The sequence below is a fragment of the Vombatus ursinus genome, unplaced genomic scaffold (genome assembly GCF_900497805.2).
Source record: "Vombatus ursinus unplaced genomic scaffold, bare-nosed wombat genome assembly UNPS02014847.1, whole genome shotgun sequence".
Taxonomy (NCBI): Eukaryota; Metazoa; Chordata; class Mammalia; order Diprotodontia; family Vombatidae; genus Vombatus; species Vombatus ursinus.
The window spans coordinates 2417445-2438404 of NW_020954625.1; the positions used below are offsets into that span (position 1 = coordinate 2417445).

At 44.8% G+C, this 20960-nt stretch overlaps 1 protein-coding gene across 4 annotated transcripts in view; it reads left to right on the forward strand.

Annotated features, from left to right (window-relative positions):
- Positions 1 to 20960, forward strand: part of PSTPIP1 (proline-serine-threonine phosphatase interacting protein 1) — a 97531-nt gene that overhangs the window by 25698 nt on the left and 50873 nt on the right. Inside the window, exons 1-2 of one of the 4 annotated variants that reach the window (XM_027840743.1) lie at positions 15673 to 15885; positions 19250 to 19350. The exons of 2 other annotated variants lie outside the window; for them this stretch is intronic. In XM_027840743.1, the coding sequence (XP_027696544.1) occupies positions 15877 to 15885; positions 19250 to 19350 (110 nt within the window). In that variant the 5' untranslated portion in view covers positions 15673 to 15876. Of the gene's footprint in view, positions 1 to 15672; positions 15886 to 19249; positions 19351 to 20960 lie in introns of those variants that run through there. One more of the 4 variants, XM_027840742.1, reaches the window with a different exon arrangement.

Below are 20960 nucleotides of genomic sequence, written 5' to 3' on the forward strand. Positions count from 1 at the left end.
TTTCTTTCTTTCTTTCTTTCTTTCTTTCTTTCTTTCTTTCTTTCCTTTTGGTGAGGCAATGGGGTGAAGTGACTTGCCCAGGGTCACACAGCTAGTAAGTGTCAAACGTCTAAGGGCAGATTTGAACTCAGATCTTCCTGGATCCAGGGCCAGTGCTCTATCCACTGCACCTTCTAGCTGCCCCTGTTCTTTTAAGAGCATTTTGTAATTGTATCTTTGTTATTGAAACTTTATAATTAAATCTGTGCAGATTTTGGATGTTTTTTGGTAAGTCGATCCCCAGATATTTTATGTGTTTTGTAGTTATTTGGAAGGAGATTTTCCTTTCCATTTTTGCTTCTTTTGTTCTATAATTATTATATGGAAATTCTATCAATTTTGAGGGTTTCTTTTGTAGCCTAAACCTTTCCTGAAGCCATTAATTATCTTAATTAGTATCTTTGCCAGTTCCCTAGGATTTTCCAAGCAAATCATCATATCACCAGCAAATTGGGTTAGTTTTATCTCTTCTTTACGTATCTTTATGCCTTTAATTCCTTTCTCTTGTATTATTGCTCTTGTTAGCATTTCCAGAACTATATCAACTAATAGTGAGGAGGGTGGATATCCTTGTTTCACTCCGATTTTTATTGGAAAAGGTTCTAGTGTATCCCCATTGTCTATGATGATTGCTTTTGGTTTTAGATAGATGTTTTACAATATTAAAAAAGGTCCTTCTATGCTTATACTTTGTAGGGGTTTTAGCATAAAAAGGTGCTATACTTTGTCAAAGACTTCCTGCATCTATTAAGATAATCGTGTGGTTTTGGATGTTTTTGTTTTTAATATAATTTATTATACTGATACATCAGGGGTTCTTCATGTTTTTTGTGTTATGGACTCTTTTTGCCAGTTTGGTGAATCCTATCTTTCCCAGATTAATGCTTTTAAATTCATAAAATAAAACATAAGATTGCAAAGCAAATAAAAAATTATATTGTGATATGATTATCAGAATTTAAAAAAAAAAATGGTCAGAGTGAAGAACTCCTGCCCAACAACAGCCCTGTGAGGTCAGTAGGGCACTTAACATTTTCTTCAATTTGCATATGGGAAAACTAGGACTCAGAGAGGTTAAGTGACTTGCCCAGGGTCACGTAGCTAGTAAGTGTCTGAGGCTGGTTTTGAACTCAGGTCTTCCTGACTCCAGGCCCAGCTCTCTATCCACTCTACCACCAGCTACCTAGTATATGGTACATCCATGAGCATCTATGTCTTCATCTGTCCAATGACAGAGCTGGTCCAGGATGACTCCTGGGTCTCTTACAATTCTAAACCTATATTGTTATGAGAATGTGATTTTTAAAGCATGATTACATTGTGTATATGTGCATAAAATCAATCAGCCCAGCAACTAATATTTACTGAGCACCTTCTCTGTGTCCAGCCCTACACTGAGCCCACTGGGGGACATCAAAGATATAGGAAACATGGCCCTTATCCTCATGGAACTCATAGTCTAGTCAGGAGACAAGGTGTCTCCCCCCCCCACACACACACTTAGGAGGAAAATATCAAGCAAGAGGAGGCAGGAGCCATGGCACACCCATTGTGACCAAAATCAAAACTAAAACCAACCAGGCATAACAGAACCCATTTGTCAGAAGTCACCAACAGCGGAACATCCCTAGACCATCTAGAACATCAGCCAGCTGGCATCCCATCCCTCAGTGATTACCCAGTAGCAATCCCCATTCATACCTTGATGGACCACTCCTCAAAGTACAAGAACAAAAGATTCTAAGGCTGGAACTGCTTGCATCCTGTGAAGCACAGCCTGGCTGCTACGCACTTGAGGCATTTCATGATCCTTACAGCTGGTACTCTTTCCCTCTGGAAATTACTTTGTAGGGGCAGTAAGGTGGAGCAGTGGGCAGAGCACCAGCCCTGGAGTCAGGAGGACCCAAGTTCAAATTTGACCTCAGATACTTACTAGCTGTGTGACCCTGGGCAAGTCATTTAATCCTGATTGCCAAAAAAAAAAAGAAAGGAAGAAAGAAAGAAATTACTTTTCATGTAATTTTTCTTTGCTTATCAGTATGCACAGGCATCCTCTCCCCCTACCATTGTAAATTCCTTGAGCATAGATTTTTTTGTTTGTCTTTATAACACCGATTTCTAGTACATTACCTTGCAATTCAGTTGAATGAGCATTTTTAAGGATCATTATGTGTTAGGAGCAGAGAAAATAGACACAATAGACAATCAAGTCTCTGAATAATCTTATGAGGTATGTAGTACAAGGATGACTATCCCATTTTACAGATGAAGAAACTGAGGTTCCAAGGGGTAAAGCAATTTAGTTAGGGTCACGCATCTAGGAAGCGGCAGGGTCAAGACTCAAACAAAAATTTGACTCCAATTCCAGCACTCTGTCTACTACCCCACACTTGTCTCTCAGAGAAGAAAGCCTGGCTATATGTATGATTCCCCCAGGCACCCCAGCAGGAGGTGAAGATATGATCTTCATAAGGTTCCTTCATCACAGCACAGCCCCGCCCTTCATTCTCCCTTGCTTACACTGCTTGCAACCCCATAGTCCGACCACACAGGTGCCTCCCTGCCCTAATTCCTGGAAAGGTTTAATAGTTGTTTGGTATATTGATGCTACAAAGCCCTTAAGATGTTACTGCAATTACAGAGGTTCTGTGACTCATTTCCATAAATGATTAACAGTGAGCCATCCATTACAAGTTCTTTGGGGACGCCGAATTCTTGATTTATATCTTTCTAGGAGCTTTGCTTACTAAGTGGTATATAGAATGAAATATGCGTCTCTTCAGCTGTTATGAGAAAAGCTTGGTCAGTGCTTCTCAGACAGAGTACTAAAGCTGGAAGGAGCCCGAAAGATTATCTAGACCATTCCTCCAATTTTAAGGATGAGGAAACCAAGACCTAGAGATGCGTGACTTGCCTAAGTCACCCCTCTCTTTCCATTACAGAGTTTTGCCCAATGACTCACACTAAAGTGGCTCAGCAGGGACTCCAAGCCGGGTCTTGATTTCATATCTAGTCTTCTTTCTGTTGTAGCAATCTGGTGTTGATAAAAACATAGGCTATGATGGGGTCAGGCACAGAGCCCTATGATATGACACTGTAGATTTGGCTCCAACTGAATATCAGTTGGTATCTTCTATTAACTCTCTGACCCCCTGAACCTTTCAGGTTTCCCACTTGACTTCTCTCTCTCTTTAACAACTATAGCTTGGGTTTTTTGGTCTTCTTTCCGCCCTCTGGATCTTCAAATAACTATTGCCTCCTTTATCTGAAGAAAACTTTAGTTCTCCTTCCCCAAACCTAGCACCCAGGCTGGCTTGCCTAAGCAGAATAATGTCAGTAACCATAATACTACTGGACTGCTCCAAATTTTGGCAGTGTCTTCCAGCTGGGTTCTCATGGGGGCTGGGAGAGTAGATTGTGAAATCTTCAGTGGGAACGCCTCAGGAATGGCAAATGCTACATGTCAGGGCTTAATTTATTGTTCTGTTGATTGTCTAGAATTAAGAAAGTGATGGGGAAATGTCAATAATAAAAATTAAACTCAAAACTGTGTAGTGGGTACATTTTTTTTCCCAAGACAGCCTGTTAAACATTTTCCAGCATCCCCCGAGCACTCCCCTTTATCTAGGCAGATGCCAGCCCCTCCAAGGCTTTAACGAGCAGTCAGTGGCTCCATGAGCCCAGTGATAACACTAGATGCTTTCACTTCTGTAGAAGTTTATGGTTTACAAAGCCCTTTCCTCCCAGCAGTTCCATGAAGTACCTGCCTCAAGGGCAAGTATTATTATCCCTGTTTTATAGAGGTGGAAGCAGAGTGATTTGCCCAGGGTCATACAGCAAGACCCATATTGGTCACCTTTTGACTTTGATCCTAACTTTCTTCAAGCCTCAGACCTGCAAGGATGCTATCCCCATCCCCAAAGGCTGATGCCTGCAACTTTAACGTTACCTCCCATCCATCATATATATGTGTGTATGTGTATGTGTGTGAGTGTGTATACACACACATATATACACACATGCATATTTCTTAGGGACACACAAGATATCTATACACATGTGTTATACGATAGATTAATATATCTATTATATGTATACACACATATATGCGTGCATATTTAATTAGGTACATGCAAGATGCATTGCATATATACGTGTGTATACATACTTAATAAATTAACATATCTATTATATATGTATATACACATATATCATGTATGTACTTAGCTGTTTACATATTCTCTCCCCCATTAGACTGTAAGCACAGAGAGAGCAGGGACTATCTTTTGTTTTTCTTTGTAGCCCCAGCACATAACAGCACCTGGCACATAGTAAACTTAATAAACATTGACTGACTAATGAACCGTCTCTAAAAGCAGTGCTCATTCCACTAGAGTAGGGTGTGAGTTTAGGGGTTGGAAGACCAACCCCTTCCTTTAGATTCTAAGGCTTAGAAGAAGGGAAGGAAGGGGAGGAAAGGGGAGGGGAGGGCAGAGGAGGAGAGAAGAGAGTGGAAGAGAAAAGGGAAGGGAGGAGAGGAGAGGAGAGGGTTGGAGTTAATCCTTCATTCCTGCATCTGTGATCAGTCTTGCCAAGTTTAGAAAGCCTCATCACTCAAGAGCTAATTACCAGGCAACGAGTGTTTCTTAGCCACATGAATTCATGAAGGTCATCTACCAAGATATGGAAGGAGCTAAAATAAATTCATCCCCCTGCAGCTATCCTTGTGATGAACTTCTCCGAACTTAATAATAGTTAGCATTCACATAGCACTTTAAGGTTTGCAATAAACTTTACAAATATACTTTTATTTACCCTCACTACAACCCTGGGAGGAAAGGAAGTGTTATTATGATCCCCACTTTGGAGGAAACTGAGGTATAGAGAGGATAGGTTACCTGCCCAGGGTCACACTGCTAATAGGTGTCTGAGGCTGGATTTGAACTCAGGTCTTCCTAACTCTAGGTTTAATGGTCTATCCACTGCACCACCCAGCAACCAACTAGGACAGAACTCAAATGTCCTATACTTGAAGCCCTTCTAGCCTGATAGGACCTACTAGACTTTGTGCTCAGCTCCTTGGAGAGCCCGTGGTCATCCCCTCCCCACACAGAGGCTGTGTGTTGGGGCTTTGGAGAAGACTTTGGTGGCTGCTGAAATAAGGAGATTCATGTATCCTGGCAACAGTTCGTTCAGGTCTTCTTGAGTCTCGATTCTAACGTTCATCTCTCTGCTTTGCCTTTTCTGCATCACAGAAAATCGGCACTTTCTGCCCAAGTGATGATGGTGCCTAGGAATGATCAGAAAACTGACCTCAAATGGCGGAATCACTGCATCTGAGAGCTCGAAGGGGCCTGCAAAGAAAGCATAGGATCCTAGCGCTTGCGCCGCAAGGGGCCTTAGGGACCGTCTAGTACAATGCCCAGAGGGGAGATGGAGGTCCAGAGAGTTTAGTCAAGTGACTTGACTGAAGTCTCACAAGTTGTAAGTGGCAGGGGTGGGATCTGAACTCAAGTATTCTGCGTGCAGGTCCAGCATCCTTCATCCTACACTATGATGAATTTTTTCTACAACATTCTTTGCTGTCGGTGAGCTGGACTCTGCTTAATTGCTCAGGTAAAGGGAGAATCCCAGCCAACTTTCCCAGGCAGCCTAGCCTTTGCAGGACAGCTCTAATGATTGGCAAGTTTTCTCCCACCAAGCCCGAGTCTGCCTCCGGGCAATTTTCTCCTGGTTTGGTGCAGTTGGTCAGGGACCTCCTTAAAAACAGAAACAGGTGACAGCTGAAACAGAGTAAGATTCAATTCAATTCAATGAACCTCTGTTGGAGGGCTAGCTCTGTGTAAAGCATTGTTCTCAGATGCCGAAGTAGAAAGACAGAAATAACCTAGCGCCTGCCCTCGAGGAGCTTCTGTTCTTCTAGGGAGACACAACGTGTATACAGATGAGTAAATACAAAGTATATACACCAATACCAATTTCTTTTTGTCTGCACTTGTGATTTCGTTGATGGAGGGAACTTCCTCAGTCACTCAGATCACAGAAGATCTGTGCCTGAGGCACCGAGAGGTTATCGAAGGTCGAGAAAACCACTGGATTTCAGAGATGGGACTTGAGCCCAGGTCTTCCTGCTCTGAGGCCAGGTCTTTGTCCAATATGTGATGCTGTTTCTCTTGTACAAAATAATTTCAAGAGGGAGAGAGTAGAGAGAAGCAGGAAAGGCTCCCGTCAAGGAAGCAGGGGGTGTCTTGAAAGAAGCTCATGTGGTCCAGCCTTGGTAGCTGTCTCAGGAGTCTGAACACTGTCCATTCAACTGAGTCAATTCTCTCCCCCAGGGGCATGGCTGCTAAACCGGGGCTACTCTGGGGGCCCAAGAGGAATTAGGAGGAAGTGCATTCCAGACACGGAGGACCACCATGTCTGGTGACCAGACACCTGTCCCCTGAATTCCAGGTGCATTCCAGACACGGAGGACCATCTATGTAAAAGCACAGAGGCGGGAGGTGAATGGTTACCCTAGATCTGGGAGTATTTCATTCCTTTCCCAGCCATGTCATGTTATTGGCCACAATGAAGCCTCTGTTTTGGGGGCAGCTGTGCTGTGGTGGACCCAGAGCACTGAACTTGGGATCTAAGTCCTTGGAGATGCCATTTATTCCTGTGTGACCTTGAGAAAATGGTTTCCCCTCCCTAAGCCTTGGGGTCAGAGCAGGTGAGCTCTCTGGTCTCTTCCAACCCTGACATTCTACACTCTCTTTTTCACATGAAGTGTGCTTATCCCAGCTCTCCTCAAAGCACTATTTGTGAAGGTGACTTTTTTTTTTAACCTAATACCGTGACGGGTGAAATTTATTTTTGCTCCTATTAAATTTATATTTGCTGCTATTAAGTTTATATTTGCTCCTATTAAATTTCACCTTATTGGTCCCACTTGAAGATGCCTTTCCTAGCCTGGATTCTGACATCCAATGCCTTAGTGAATCCTCCCAGCTCTGTGATCATGCCTGATAATCGTGACATCTCTATCTTTCTTCAAAGCATTAATTATAGGGTTATGGATTAAGAGCTGGAAGGGATATCAGGGATCAACCTGCTCCAACTCTCACACTTTACCGTGAAGAGCCTGAGGCCAAGTGGTTTCTCCAAAGCCACAGAAGTAGCCTGATCTATATCTTGCCACTGAACCCAGATGGCTCCAGAGGAGAAATCGAGGCTGGTGACTTTGCACAGCCCTCCCTCACTTAAATCCAATTCACTTGCAAGTCATAGTATCACCTTCCTGCTGTCATGGTCTCTCTCAAGAATGACGAATGAAGGACAAACAAAAACCACAGAAGCAGTAAGTGGGCAGGGCAGGGATTAGAACCTAGCTCCTTTGACTCCAAATCTCACACCCCAAGAAGAATGTTTAACATTCAACAGTGTTATGTATGGTCAAGTACAGAGTCCAATGGCATAATACTAGGCTCTCCAGGTTGACAACAATTCCTTATTTTAAGAGAGGTAGTATGATGTAGGAGGTGGAATGCAGGGTGGAGGAATATAGATTGAGAATTGAGAAGGACCTTTGAGATCACTTAATCCAACCCCTTCGTTTTACACATAAGGAAACTGAGGTGCAAAGTAATTAAACAATTTGTCTGAGGAGTCCATGGTCAAGCTAGGATTTGAATTTAGGTCCCATGACTTCAAGGTTAGCATCCTGTCCGTGATATTTCTCTGCCTTCTCAGCATCAGGAAAGACCCTGATTTGAATCCCTACTCAGATGGGACAGCTGTGTAATCTTGGGCAAGTCATTCTTTCCATGTTTGGGTTGGACTAGACACCATTGAAGTCCCCTTCCGGTTCTCAAATTCTGTCATTAGTAGATTTCACTTCTCTAGGTGTCAGTTTCCTCAGCTACAAAATGGGGTTCATAAAACAATACCTAGCTCACCCAGTTGCTATGAGAAAAGTATTTTTTCAAATCTTAAAGCACTATAACAATATGAGTTGTGGTTATTATTCATTATTACTCTTTGGATCTACTCTCTTAACTAGTTTCAAATCTATTTAAATATATATGGAGAAAGAGAAAGAGAGAGAGAAAGAGAGAGAGATAGACAGCATTTTAAAGTTTGCAAAGCATTTTATAAATATCTCATTTTACCCTCAACAATAGCCCTTGTTGGTATGAGCTATTATTATCCTCATTTTACAGCTGAGGAAACTGAGGCAAGCAGAGGTTAAGTAACGTGCCTAGATTCACATGGTTAGTGTCGGAGATGGGACTTCCAGTCAGAGTTTCTTATTCCAGGTCTAGCCTTCTGTCCACTGCACCACCTAGCTTGCTCCTAGATCCTGTCTCTCCATCTTGTCTACAAAGGTAGCATGGGAAGTTATGTCTGGTCCAGAGATTCTTGAAGTGGGGTCCTTGAGACCTGGCTTCAGGAAGATTTGAATTCAAATCCACCCTCAGATACTTATTAGCTGTGTGACCCCGGATTAGTTACTCAATCTCTATTTGATTCAATTTCCTCATCTGTAAAATGGGGTTAATAATAATATTTTCCAGGGTTGTAGTGAGGATAAAATGAGATAATATTTGTAAAACATTTAGCACAAGCATTTAGCACATTGGCGCAGAGAAGTTAGCTATTAATAGTATTTTTATAATTGTATTTCAATATAATTGGTTTCCTTGGTAATCCCACATATTTTGTGTACTTACAAACATGATTCTGAGGAGGCCATAGACCTCACCAGGCTGCCAAAGGGAACCTTGACCCCCAAAAGGTTAAGAACTCTTAGTCTAGAGCCCTCTGAAATCTAAATCCATCATCTTTAAAACGTTTCTCTTCATTTCAGGATGCGTAAAGGAAAAAGAAGCAAGAATAGTGTGGTCTGACGTGTTCCTAGTGAATCCAAGTTGGCCCCCAGTTTATAGTCACGGCTTCCTTCACCACCATTTCTTAGATCAGTCTGTCCCATGGCTACCCGGAGAAATATGAGGGAGGGAAGGAGGAACTAGTGTCCATAGGAGTCTATTTTTAACTAGCCAGTGTGAGATGGGGCAAGGCCCTAATGGCATCTGATAGGATTAACGTAAAAGAGGAAGAATTTCCATCCTGAAAGTTAACATTTTAGAAAAGTTATGGTGAGTAACTGGAAAGGAAACATTGGGGTGGGAGGGATTTAGATTTGTGGTTTCATCAATGTAAGGAAGTCCTGGTGTGGAAACTGCCTCCCGTGTTCTGGATTGGCAGCTTGCCAGCGATGCACAGTTTTAGAGAATTGCTTACGGAACTGAGAGTTAAATGATATTCTCTTGCTTGTTACACACAACTAGTACGTGTGAAAAGCAGGACTTGAGCCCAGGTCTTTCTTCTTCTAGCACCTGCCCTTTATGCAGCTTTTAGATTTTGGACGACACCTGTAATTTCATTGGTGAAGGGAACCTCCTACCAACCAATGCAAATTAGCACATCCTCCAGAGCATGCCTGTCCGCATTAGAATGTGAGCTCCCAGAGAGCAGGGACTGTCTTATCTATTTATATCCTCAGAGCTCAAGCAGTGCTTTGCATATAATAAGCACTTAATAAATGCTCTATTCACTCATTCAGTCAGTCAGTCATTCATAGAAAGCATCCTAAGTGGAACTTGAGCCCAGGTCTTCCTGACTCCAATATCTTTGCTCTCTGTACATAATGCCACATTATATAACTTAAGAGCTAGCTATCTGTTACAATGAAAATGTCTCACTATTAATGAATCTGTTTTACTGGGATCAGCAACCATGTGGTGCAATGGAAATGGCGCTGGGCTTAGAGTCAGAGGACCCTGGGACCTTCCTCTAGGTTTAGGAGCCAGTTCCAAATTCTGGAGGGGTGCCCTTTTCCCAACATTTAACAGCAAATGCTTCCTGAAAGAATAACTTTGTGATCAGTTACATCTGCATCACACAAAAGGGAAAGCAAAACCCAACGTACAACTATATATACTTCAAAGACGGTTATTGAAGAATGCAAGTTACAGCTGGCTGGATCACCAATAAAAATCGAGCCAAAGCACCCTGAGGTGTTTCCAAATGAGGGGTGTGCTCCTGTGCCTGTTTTCTGGAGGAGAAACCCAGGATGGATTGTTTCCAATAATTAACCCAAAGTCAATGCTATTGGGAGGTAGTATTCTCCTCTGCTGGGACAGTAACAGATGGCCTAAGAATGACCTTGACAAAACCTAATGCCATTTTTTAAGAATGGCAACAAAATGGGAAAGCCTTTTTTAAAAGTTACAAAAAGGGAAAAAAAATGCATTGAACTTTTGGCATGTAGATTTTTGAGTAGATTAGGTGTTATGTGTCAAAGAAAACTCTTCACTCTTAATGTGCAAGCAAAAAGTCCCACCTCAGGAACACATCAGATTGACAAAATTAACAAAAAGGGAAAATGGCAGATGCCGGCAGGGTTTTGGTAAAACAGGCACATTAATGAGCTGTTGGTAGAGCTGTGAATTGGTCCAGACATTCCCGAAACTCTGAAATTTGGAACTATGCCCCCAAAGTTACTAAACTGAATGATCTAGGAATACCATTACTAGGTCCATGTACCAAAGAGATCAAAGAAAGAGGGAAAGGACCCAGATGTACAAAGATATACTACTCTGTAGTGGCAAAGAACTAGAAACTAAGGTGGGGCCCATCAACTGGGGAAGTGATAGAAATATTATGGCATATGAATGTAATTAAATATTGTTATGCTATAAAAAGGGATGAAAGGGATGGTTTCAGAGAAAACTGAGGCAAAGTGAAGTGAGCAGGAGAATGTGTATACAATTACAACATAATGAAGATAAATGACTGTGAAAGACTCAGGAATTCTGATCAATGCAATGGTCACCCATGATTCCAGAGGACTGATGGTGAAGTAGGCTACTCTGCTCTTGACAGAGAGGGGATGGACTCCGGATATAGAATGAGACATATATTTTTTGGACAATGGTGAATATGGGAACTTATTTTGCTTGACTGTGCATATTTATTACAAGAGTTTTGTCTCTCTTTTCAGTGGGAAAGGGGCAGTGGGAGGGAGAAAAAAATAAATTTTTGTTAATTGAAAATAATAAAATTAAGTTAAAAAAACATGCAAGCAAAGAGACAGTGTGGTACAGCGAACAGAGAGTTGGCCTTAAAACCAGGAAGGCTTAGATTCAAATTCTGCTTTTGACACATCCTGGCTGTGTGACCTTGGGCAGATCATTAAACCTCTCAATGCCCTAAGCACCTCTCTAAGATTCTAAGTGTCGGAGAAGGTGCCAACCTGTATCAGTGGAGTTTTCCCATCTAGGGGGTCCCTGTACTAATGATATCAGAGGTTCAGCCCCTGCCCCTATTCCTATGTAAACAAAAAAGGATTACAGTAAACTTTATATAACACAAAAGTTTCCCCTGCTTAGAAAAAAGATCTCCTAAAATGAGAGTTGCCTATTCAGCCTCAGTACATATAACTGTTGTTCAGTCATTTTCAGTTGTGTCCTATCTCTTCAAGATCCCAGTTGGGGTTTTCTTAGCAGAGATACTGAAGTGGTTTGCCATTTCCTTCTCCAGCCCATTTTACAAATGAGGCAACTGAGGCAAACAGGGTGAAGTGACTTGCTCATTGTCACACAGCTCCTAAGTGTCTGAGGCCTGATTTGAACTCAGGAACAATATGTCATCATAACAGCAACAATAGTAACGATAATGATCATAATGTCTTGGTCTGTCATTTGGCCTCATTTCTGCAAGTAGACAATTACACATCAACAGCAGCTTGAACCCCAAGATGGGTCATAGCAGATACATTGAGGTGCTAGATGTTGAAGAAAGGTCTCCTAAAGCAGACTTGTAGCTAGGGAGATGCGTGACTCAGTTTCCCCTTCTGTTAAATGAGGGGGTTGGACAAGATCACCCCTAAGGTCCCTTCCAGCTCTTAAGATGTAATCGTTTCAATTCTCTGAGCCTGAGTTGCCTCATCTGAAAATTAGGGCTAATTAATAGTAAATTTTTTTTTTAAACTTAATTTCAAGTAGGCCTGTAGAGCATGACCACTTGCCTCACAATTATACTGTGCAAGTAAAAGTTGCTGCAGCTGGGGTTGGATCAATTACTCAATGGAACTGAAGCTGAATGTAATTAATCACTTAATTACATCTATATGGCCTGAGCCCATAGTATGTGGGTATCGAAAAACAAAATTTGAATTCCCCTAGTCAAGGGTGTGGCCAGGGAGGAGATAAGTACCTGGGGAAGGAGTAACTCCACATTTGTGCATGGAAACCCTTGGTCCCAGGATCATGGGATTTCAAGGTCAAAGTGATCTTAGAAGAAAGGGAATCACCAACTATCAAAGCTGGAAGACATCTCAGAGCCCAGCTCTGATCTGAACAAGAATCTCTGATACCAGCCCCCCAGTAGCGGTCCTCCAGCCTTTGCTGGAAGAATCCTGATGACGGGGAACTCATTACCTTGCCAGGCAGCACACACTGTTTGTGGATGGCTCTCTTAGGAAGTTTTCCAATACACTGAATTTAAATCTGCCTCTGAAACTTCCAGATGCTTTTCTTGGTTCTGCCCTCTAAGGCCAAGGAGAAGAAATCTGATCCCTCTTCCACAGGGCAGCCCTTCAAATGTTTGAAGACAGTTACCATGTCACCCCCCAAAAATCTTCTCTTCTCCAAAGTAAACATCCCCAGGCCTTCTAACTCAGGGTTTCTAACCTGGGGTCTGTGAACTTGGTTTTTCTAAAAAATATTTTGATAACTGTATGTAGAATAATTGGTTTCCTTTGTAATTCTATGTGTTTCATTGTATGCATTTAAAAGCAATATTTTGGAGAAGGGACTCACAGACTTCACCAGAATACCAAGAAACCTCTGCCCTGATTCATGTATGGAATGATCTCAACACCCTTCACCATTTTAATTACTCTCTTCTGTTCATTCTCTACCTAAAAAGGGGTCCCAGAAGTTATCACAAGCCTTCTGACGTGATCTGACAAGGGCAGAATACAGTGGGGATCTAACCTTTCTAGAACAGCTTAGCACAGTTCCTGGCACATAGTGGGTGCTTAATAAATGTTTAGTGATTGATCAGGATACAATGCCACTGGATGTATTCTAAGATTGAATGAGCTTGTGTGGCTGCCATGACCTCATATGGAACTTGCAGTCCACTAAGACTCCTGGATCTTTTTCACACACACTGTTTTCTAACCATGCCCTTCACCCCTATCTTGCACTTGTGAAGCTGATTTTTTGAACCCTAGTATATCAATCTCTTTTCAATTTTATCGCATTAGATTTGGCCCACCAAATGAGTTGGATGAGACGTATTTAGGTCCTGATTCTGTTGTCTAATATGTTAGCTATCTCCCCCATCACTGTGTTATCCCCAAATTTGGTAAGCATGCCATTTTACAGCTCCATCCAAGTCCCTAGTGGAGTGCCCCAAGGACAGGTTTCTGGGGCACTCCACTAGAGAAGTCCTTTACGTTAATGTTGTCTTATTAATGACTACTCCACTCATTCAACCAAATCATGCAGATGCTCTCTAAGGCCCTGGATAGCTCCAAATCTTGGAGCCTCTGATCTAGTCCAGTGGTTCCCTCCCTGTTTTATACGAAGGTCCCCTTTGCATGTTAGTAAATCGAGCACACGCTCACATGAAGGAGCTGTGGTCTTGCTTTCCTTTTCTACTCTCACTTCTGTGACTTGTCAGACCCAAGTACTCCTCCCTGGCCATCTCTCCCCTCTCTCTGTCATTTCCCCCGTTAATATCTAAGCTTCTTTTGTATATGTATCTTCAGTGCTTAGTAAAGTGCTAGGTCTACAGTAAGGGCTTAATACATTATTTTTCATTCTTTCATTCCCACTAGATATTTTTTTCTGAGCTAAATGAAGATCACAATGATCAGGCATGGGGTGTACATGGGTCTGTGGAACCCTTTCAGTAGCTCTGCATTCCCTTCCCCAAGGGATTCTGCGCTTACAGGTTGGCAACCACTCACCCAATCAAGCCCCTTCAGTTTGCAAATGAGGAAACTGAGGCCCAGAAAGGGGAGGTTACTTGACTAGAGCTTGGCCTTGAGACCAGCTCCTCTGACTCAAATGATTTTTTTCCACTGCTCCTTCATGCCTTCTTTGGTGTCAGAGCAGAACTACTCTCTACACTTATTGCCCACTGGTTGGCAAAAGTGACTCACTCCCAGAGGAATTAGCTCAGGTGTCCAAGTGACTCTGAGAAAAGAGGGCTATTCTTGTAATGGTGCAGCAATTTCTTCCTTTCTCCCTCCCTTTCTCCTCTCTCTCTCTCTCTCTCTCTCTCTCTCTCTCTCTCTCTCTCTCTCCTCTCTTTTCTGTCTCTTTCTTCTCTTTTCTCTCTCTTTCTCCCCTCTCTTTTCTTTATCTCCTCTCTTCTCTCTTTTCTCTCTTTCCTCTCATCTTTCCTCTCTCTCTCTCTCCTCTTTCCTCTCTGTCTCTCCCCCCTCTCTTTCCTCTCTCTCTCTCTTTCTCTCCCTGTCTCTGTCTCTCTCTGTCTCTCTGTCTCTCTCTTTTCCTCTCTCTCAGTCTCTCCTCTCTGTCTCTCTTCGTCTCTTTGTCTCTCTGTCTCTCTGTCCCCCTCTCCTCTCTTCTCTCTCTCCCTCTCTCTCTCTCTGTCTCTCTCTTCTCTCTGTCTCTGTCTCTCTCTCCCCTCTCTATCTTTTTCACTAAGTGCCAACAGTATCCTCCAACCTTATCTCAGGAGACAAGAGAAGAAACATGAAGTCTCTGCTCTCAAGTAGCTTATTTGGGAGAAAGGCTTCCAGATGTGTAACAGTATAATAAAAATAAAAGGGAGTATGATTAAGTGCTGAGGTCACATAGCCTCATGGAAAGGGCAATAGATTTAGAGTCCAAGGATCTGGGTTCAAATCCTGTCTCTACTACTGACTGCTCTCCTGCCTCTCCAAAGGACTTTCTCAACCATACCCCAGCCCCTCCCCATTGCTCTTTTCAGTCTTTTTTTCTGTGTCTTGTCTTCCCTCATTCTTTCCATTTGTGCACAATTCCTGGAATATAGTAAACGTTTCTTGATTTTTTATTTCGTTGGATTCTCAAAACAATCCGAGGAAGTAGGTGCTATATTACCTTCATTTTACAGATGAAGAAACTGAGACAAATAGCAGCTAAGTGACTAGGGTCATATAGCTAATAAGTGTCTGAGGCTGAATTTGAATTCAGGTCTTCTGGCCTCCAGGTTCAGTGCTCTATCTCAGATCCCTTTAGCTCTAAATCCATGATCCCATGATGGGAAGATCCTAAGTCTTTTTCCTTCTCCAGGTCTCAGTTTCCCCATCTATAAAATGGTGGTGGCAGCGGTGGTCGGTGTTAAGGGGAAGCCATGTCAGACTAGATGTTTTTGAAGGACCATTTCTGCTCACAGTTCCAGTGAGTAGGAGGGCCAGTGTGGATGGGAGAAATCAGATCAGGCGGCCTAGAAGAGGTGGATCTTAAACTGGGCCCTGAGCCAATGGAGGTGGCATTTGACTAGGTAGGAAGGGGGAGGTGGGAGGGAAAAGGGAAGGGAAACACTGTAGCGGAGGGGAGGGTGGGGCACTGTGAGCTGTTCTTACTTGGGAGAGGGCCATACTTCCTTGGAATGGCCTAGTCATCTGTGACTGCGGCTCGCTCGCCTTCATTGTCTCTTCCTGAGGTCTTGGCCATGGGACATCTTCTGGTGCTGCTCCTTTGAGATAGGAACCCTCCAACCCTGCCGGCTGGGAGGCGGGTGGGCAGGAAATCTTCTCTGAGGACTGCTCACCTCTCCACACTCACTCTGGAAATGGCCAATGTAGGTGTGCTTTTCTTCTCTTTCTCTAAGAGTCAGTTGGGGCAGAGGGCAGGCACCTTCTCCGGGCTAACCATGGGGCCGTCGGTTGGGATATTTGGGATGGAGAGAAGTCGGAGAAAATTTGGAGTCATACTCACTGGTGGACTTGCTCCCAAGCCCAGGATCTTAGACCTTAGAGCTGGAAGTGAGCTTGAAGGTCATCTAGGTCAAACTCCTCATTTGGCCAAGTCAGAAACAGGCTCAGGTTCAAGCTTGGGTCTTCTGACTTGCCGGCCAGGGTACTTCCATTGCCATGAAGTTGAAGTTGTGCGGCTTAGTAGCAAGAGCACTGGACTGGGGAGTTAGGAAACTTGGGTCCATAGTCTCTGTCATCTTGAACTAGTCCCATCCTGTCTCAGTGACTCAGTTTCCTCCTTTGTAAAGGAAGAGGAGGGGGTCAGTCTGTTCCAGCTGACGTGGCTGGGACACTGGAGGGTTCTGAAATTTCTATCTACCCTAGACTGGCCCCTGCCTGCATCCTCTCCTGGTAGGGGTGGCAGGCATTTGAGGAGTTCCAATGTGGGTGTTTTCTTTTTTTCCCCCTTGGGCTGTGAGGCTGGTTTGATAGCCTTTCTGACTGATTAAGAGGTCTAGAGGGAACACAAGAAATACCGAAGAGATGAGGAGCTGGCAAATACACAAACTGAAGTGTGGGCAGCTCAGGGCATCCAGCCACTCTGAGCCAGACCAACAGATGGGGGCTGGCAGAAGAGGGGAAGAGCTGGTTTGGACTTTCTTCTTCTTGGTCCTTGGCTCATAGCCTGAGTAAGAGAGGGTGAATCCTCCTATTGGTTCTAATTCTTACTTACAACATCACTAATGTGAAAATATGTTTAATAAGAATGTATATGTATAGCTTGTATTAGATAGCGTGCTGTCTTGGGGAGGGAGGTGAAGAGGGAGGGAGAGAAAAATTTTAAACTCAAAAGCTTATGGAAGTGATTGTTGATAAATCAAAATAAATTAATAAAAAAAGAGAGAGAGAGGGTGAGGGAGGTGCTGCTAACCTCCCTCAGCCTCAGTGTCTCTGTTTGTACTTTGAAACGTGAAAGGGTCTGTGACCTCACTGGCGGGGGCTCTGGTACTGATCAGAGTCACTTGCTAGCTGTGGGATATTCCACAAGTCACTCAATTTCTCAGAATCTCAGTTTCCTTCCCTGTAAAAACTGGGGATTGGATTCAGTGACCTCTAAGATCTTTTCTAACTATGATCCTGTTATCTTGTGAAATCGTTCTCCTGTGGTTCTGGTTTGTGTCTAACATGAGTCTTCCAGAGAGGAAGAGGAAGAGGAAGAATGCCCTGGAATCTCTAAGTGCATTGATAGGCTAGCATAGGCTAGGGAGCTAGGCTCACTCTGAGTGTGTGTGTGTGTGCGTGCATGTGTGCGTATGTGCATGTGCGAGCACGTGCATGTGTGTGTGTGTGCACGTGTGTGTGTGTGTGTGTGTGTTTCTTTGGTCCAGAAGGGTACAACCAGGGTGACCAATGGTCTTAAGTTCACTTTAGAGGATCATCAGTGCAAGGAGCTGGGGACGGTGAGCTCAGGGGGGCATCATGGCTGTCGATTAGACTTGCTCTGGTCCCAGAGGGGAGAACAGAAGGGAAGTTATAAGGAGCAGATGGAGCCTTGATAGAAGGATCACTTTTCTTTCTTCTGCAACAATTAGAACTCTTCAGAAGTGTCATGGCAGCCCCTGGAGAGGAAGTGTCTGCTACTCACTGGAGGACCTGAAGGACCACTTGCTGGGGGAGGTAGTGGGGCATCTTTTGGGGACACAGGGGGTCTAGGTGGGGGCTTAGCTATGAAGGCATAGAGGCATCTAGGTGGGGGCTCAGCCATGGAGGCATAGGGGGTCCAGTTGGCTGCTCAGCTGTGGGGGCACAGGGGGGCCTAGGTGGGGGCTCAGCCGTCAGGGCACAGGGGTCCAGTTGGCTGCTCAGCCGTGGGGGCACAGGGGGTCCAGTTGGCTGCTCAGCAGGCATTCTGTGATTTCTCCTTCCTAGCGTCCTTCCTCATAGATATGGATAACGTTATTTCTTGGAATGGATGCTAGATTCAGAGCCGGAGGACCTGAACTTGAATGTTGGCTCCGCCTCTAGCACCTGTTTGATTTTAAGAAAACCACTTAATCTTATTAGGCTTCAATTTCCCCAAGTGCTAAATAACAGTGGTACTAACAACTACAGTAATCAAGCTGATGATGGTAACTAGCATTTACATAGCACCCTAAGGTTTACAAAGAGCTTTACAAATATCTCATTTTGTCCTCACAACAACTCTGAGAGACAGATCCTGTTTTTATCCCCACTTTATAGATGAGGAAACTGAGGCAAACAGGGGTTAAGTGACTTGCCCAGGGCCATACGTCTAGTAAGTCTCTGAAGCTGAGTTTGAACTCAGGTCTTCCTGAGTCCAGGCGCAGCACTCTATTCATTCCTACCTTTCCAGACTTCTTGGACTTACTCCCTTCCTTCCTCCTTACCATCTGCCAAACAAGACAATCCATCTCCCTGCTGTGTGCCTACTATGTGCAGGGCACTATATTCCCTTCCCTGGTAGTAAACGTGTAAGGAATGCTTGTTGACTGACTGACTTAATGTCTGAGGTCTTTTTCAGTTCCAAATCCGTGATCAGAGGGTCCTGTTATTGTTGGCCTGTGGGGGCACGTGCTCAGACAAGGCAGTGGGGACTTCACTTTGTCCCCACATGGTCTCTCCCATGCCCCACCCGCCTCCCAGGTTTGGGGAGCTTTGCCTGAGGGAGGTAAGCCCGGCTGAGGGAATGTTACTTTCCTGCTCTGGGCCCAGGGAAAAACCAGCCTGTGTCTTCAACATGTGCCCAGCGTCTGTCTTTGCCAGGCTACTCGCTCTCTGGCAGAGTCCAGAAGGTTTTCTCTCCTGACCCAGCCCAGCCTGACCCTCCCCCGTTCCTGATGTAAGCCACGTGTCCGGAGGGGTTCAGGTCCTCTATGTAAGCTTGGTGCTACCTTAACGACCAGGGAAGTGGCCAAACTGGTCAGCTGTGCCCCCAGACCCGCAACATGTGGGAGGGGGCAAATAGTATCCATCTCAGAGCCTACCACAAGGGGCTATTCTCCTGCTCTCCTCCAGCCCTGTCCTCGGGCGGCCAGATGCCAGAGACCACTAGTAATGCCTCCTGTGGCTACCATGTAGACAGCCCATATGGACATGCCCTTCCTACATGGGCACATCCACCCACACACCTCTACACCAGGGCCAGTGGCCACATCCTTCCAGGCCTCCTTCCCTAGACCCACAGAGGGGTATTTCTGAGTCAGGAGCTGGATTTTTGGTCTTTTTCAGTGTAAGGAGTTCACGGCCCACACAGGCTATGAGACCCTTCTGCAGAGGCTGCTGGATGGGAGGAAGATGTGTAAGGATGTGGAGGACCTGCTGAAACAGAGGTGAGAAGGGCTGCGGGGCTGGGGAGGAAATGGCTCAAAGTCAATGCCAGGTTCACTGCCCAGGCCCGGAAGGTGTGGCTGCAGCTTCTGGCCCGGCCTGACCTCTTCAGCTTTTAACTGCTGACAGAAACAGGGGAAGGAAAATCCCTTCTAGCCACGGAGAGGGAGCCTCTCCTAGCCCTGGCCGGTGTATTGGAGCGGTCAGTAGATTTGAAGACTGGGGGAGGTGGGGTGCCAGGGACTCCAGGGCAGCCTTCCTGCCTGCCCACCTGCCCGCCTGCGCCCAGCAAGGCGGCATGGCATCGGAGGCACTGCATTACACGGCCAGACCCAGCCTGAGCTCATTTGCATCTCTACCACTTTATCTTTGGAAATGTAAATTAAGAGGACAGGGGAGGGGCAGGTCCTGAGGACCTGGGGAGTTTGTGAGGTTGAGAATGACAGTCTGGGCAGGTGCTTGTGAGTATAGGAGAGGTGTGCGTGCGTGTGTGTGTGCGTGTGTGTACCATCCAGCCTTAAACAGCCTGAGTGTGAATGAATCCCTGGGGATGAGGCCACTTGTCCGTGTGAATCTTTGTATGTTTGTGTGTGTGAAATAGTGAGGCTGTGAGTCCAGTGTTTGCATGTGCGTGTGCGTGACTGAGGGGGGAGCCCTGGGGTCAGACCTCAGCTCCATGTTCATGGGAATCCTTGCATATGAGAGTTTGTGACCTCAGGCAATCACTCCATTTCCCTGGCTCTGAGTTTCCTCGTATGAAAACTGGTGACAATAATACTCACAGTACATACCTTGCAGGAGCACTTGGGAATAATAATAATAATAACTAACCTTCATATAGTGATTTAAGGTTTGCAAAGTGCTTTTCATACATCGTCTCATTTAATTTACTCCTTACGAGGACTCTGTGAGGGAGGTGCTATTATATCCATATTATAGATGTAGAAACTGAGGCTGAAAGCAATTAAAGGTCACACAGCAAATGTCTGAGGCAGGATCTGAACTCAGGTCTTCAGGAGGCCTGGACTAGCCATGATGCCACCTCACCTTCAAACGCTGGAGAAATAGGAGTTATGATTCCTTATGAGAATGAGGCTCCTCAGAGGACCCCCATTCAAATCTTGGCTTAGTTGCTTCAACCGTGTGACCCAAGACAAGTCACTTTGTCTGTCGAGGCCTCCTTTTTCTCCTCCGTAAAGTGAGGGGGTTGGGCCAGGTAACTCCTGAGAGCCTTGCAGCTCTAAAGCTGTGGTCCTTGGGTGAGAGTTTGGGTGTGGGGCTCAGGGGTCTGTGCATAGGCATGCGTGTAGGTGTGTATGTGCCTGTGTGCATGTGTGTGTGTGAGAGACAGAGACGGAAAAAGGAGAGAGAGAGAGAGAGAGAGAGAGCCCGCGGGCCTCTGTATGTTGAGTCCACGTGTATTTATACAGCGATTTTTAGACTGTGTGGAGCTTCCCCGATGAAGGTAGTTGCAAGGGGAGGAGATGTTCAGAGGCATGTCAGTCACTTTCCCTTCTTGTTTTCTGAGCTGCAGAGGTAGCTCAGTCCTGGCTGGCTGGGTTCTCTCTCCCTCTCCACCGCCTGCCCCCCCCTCCCTATCTCTCTCTCTCCC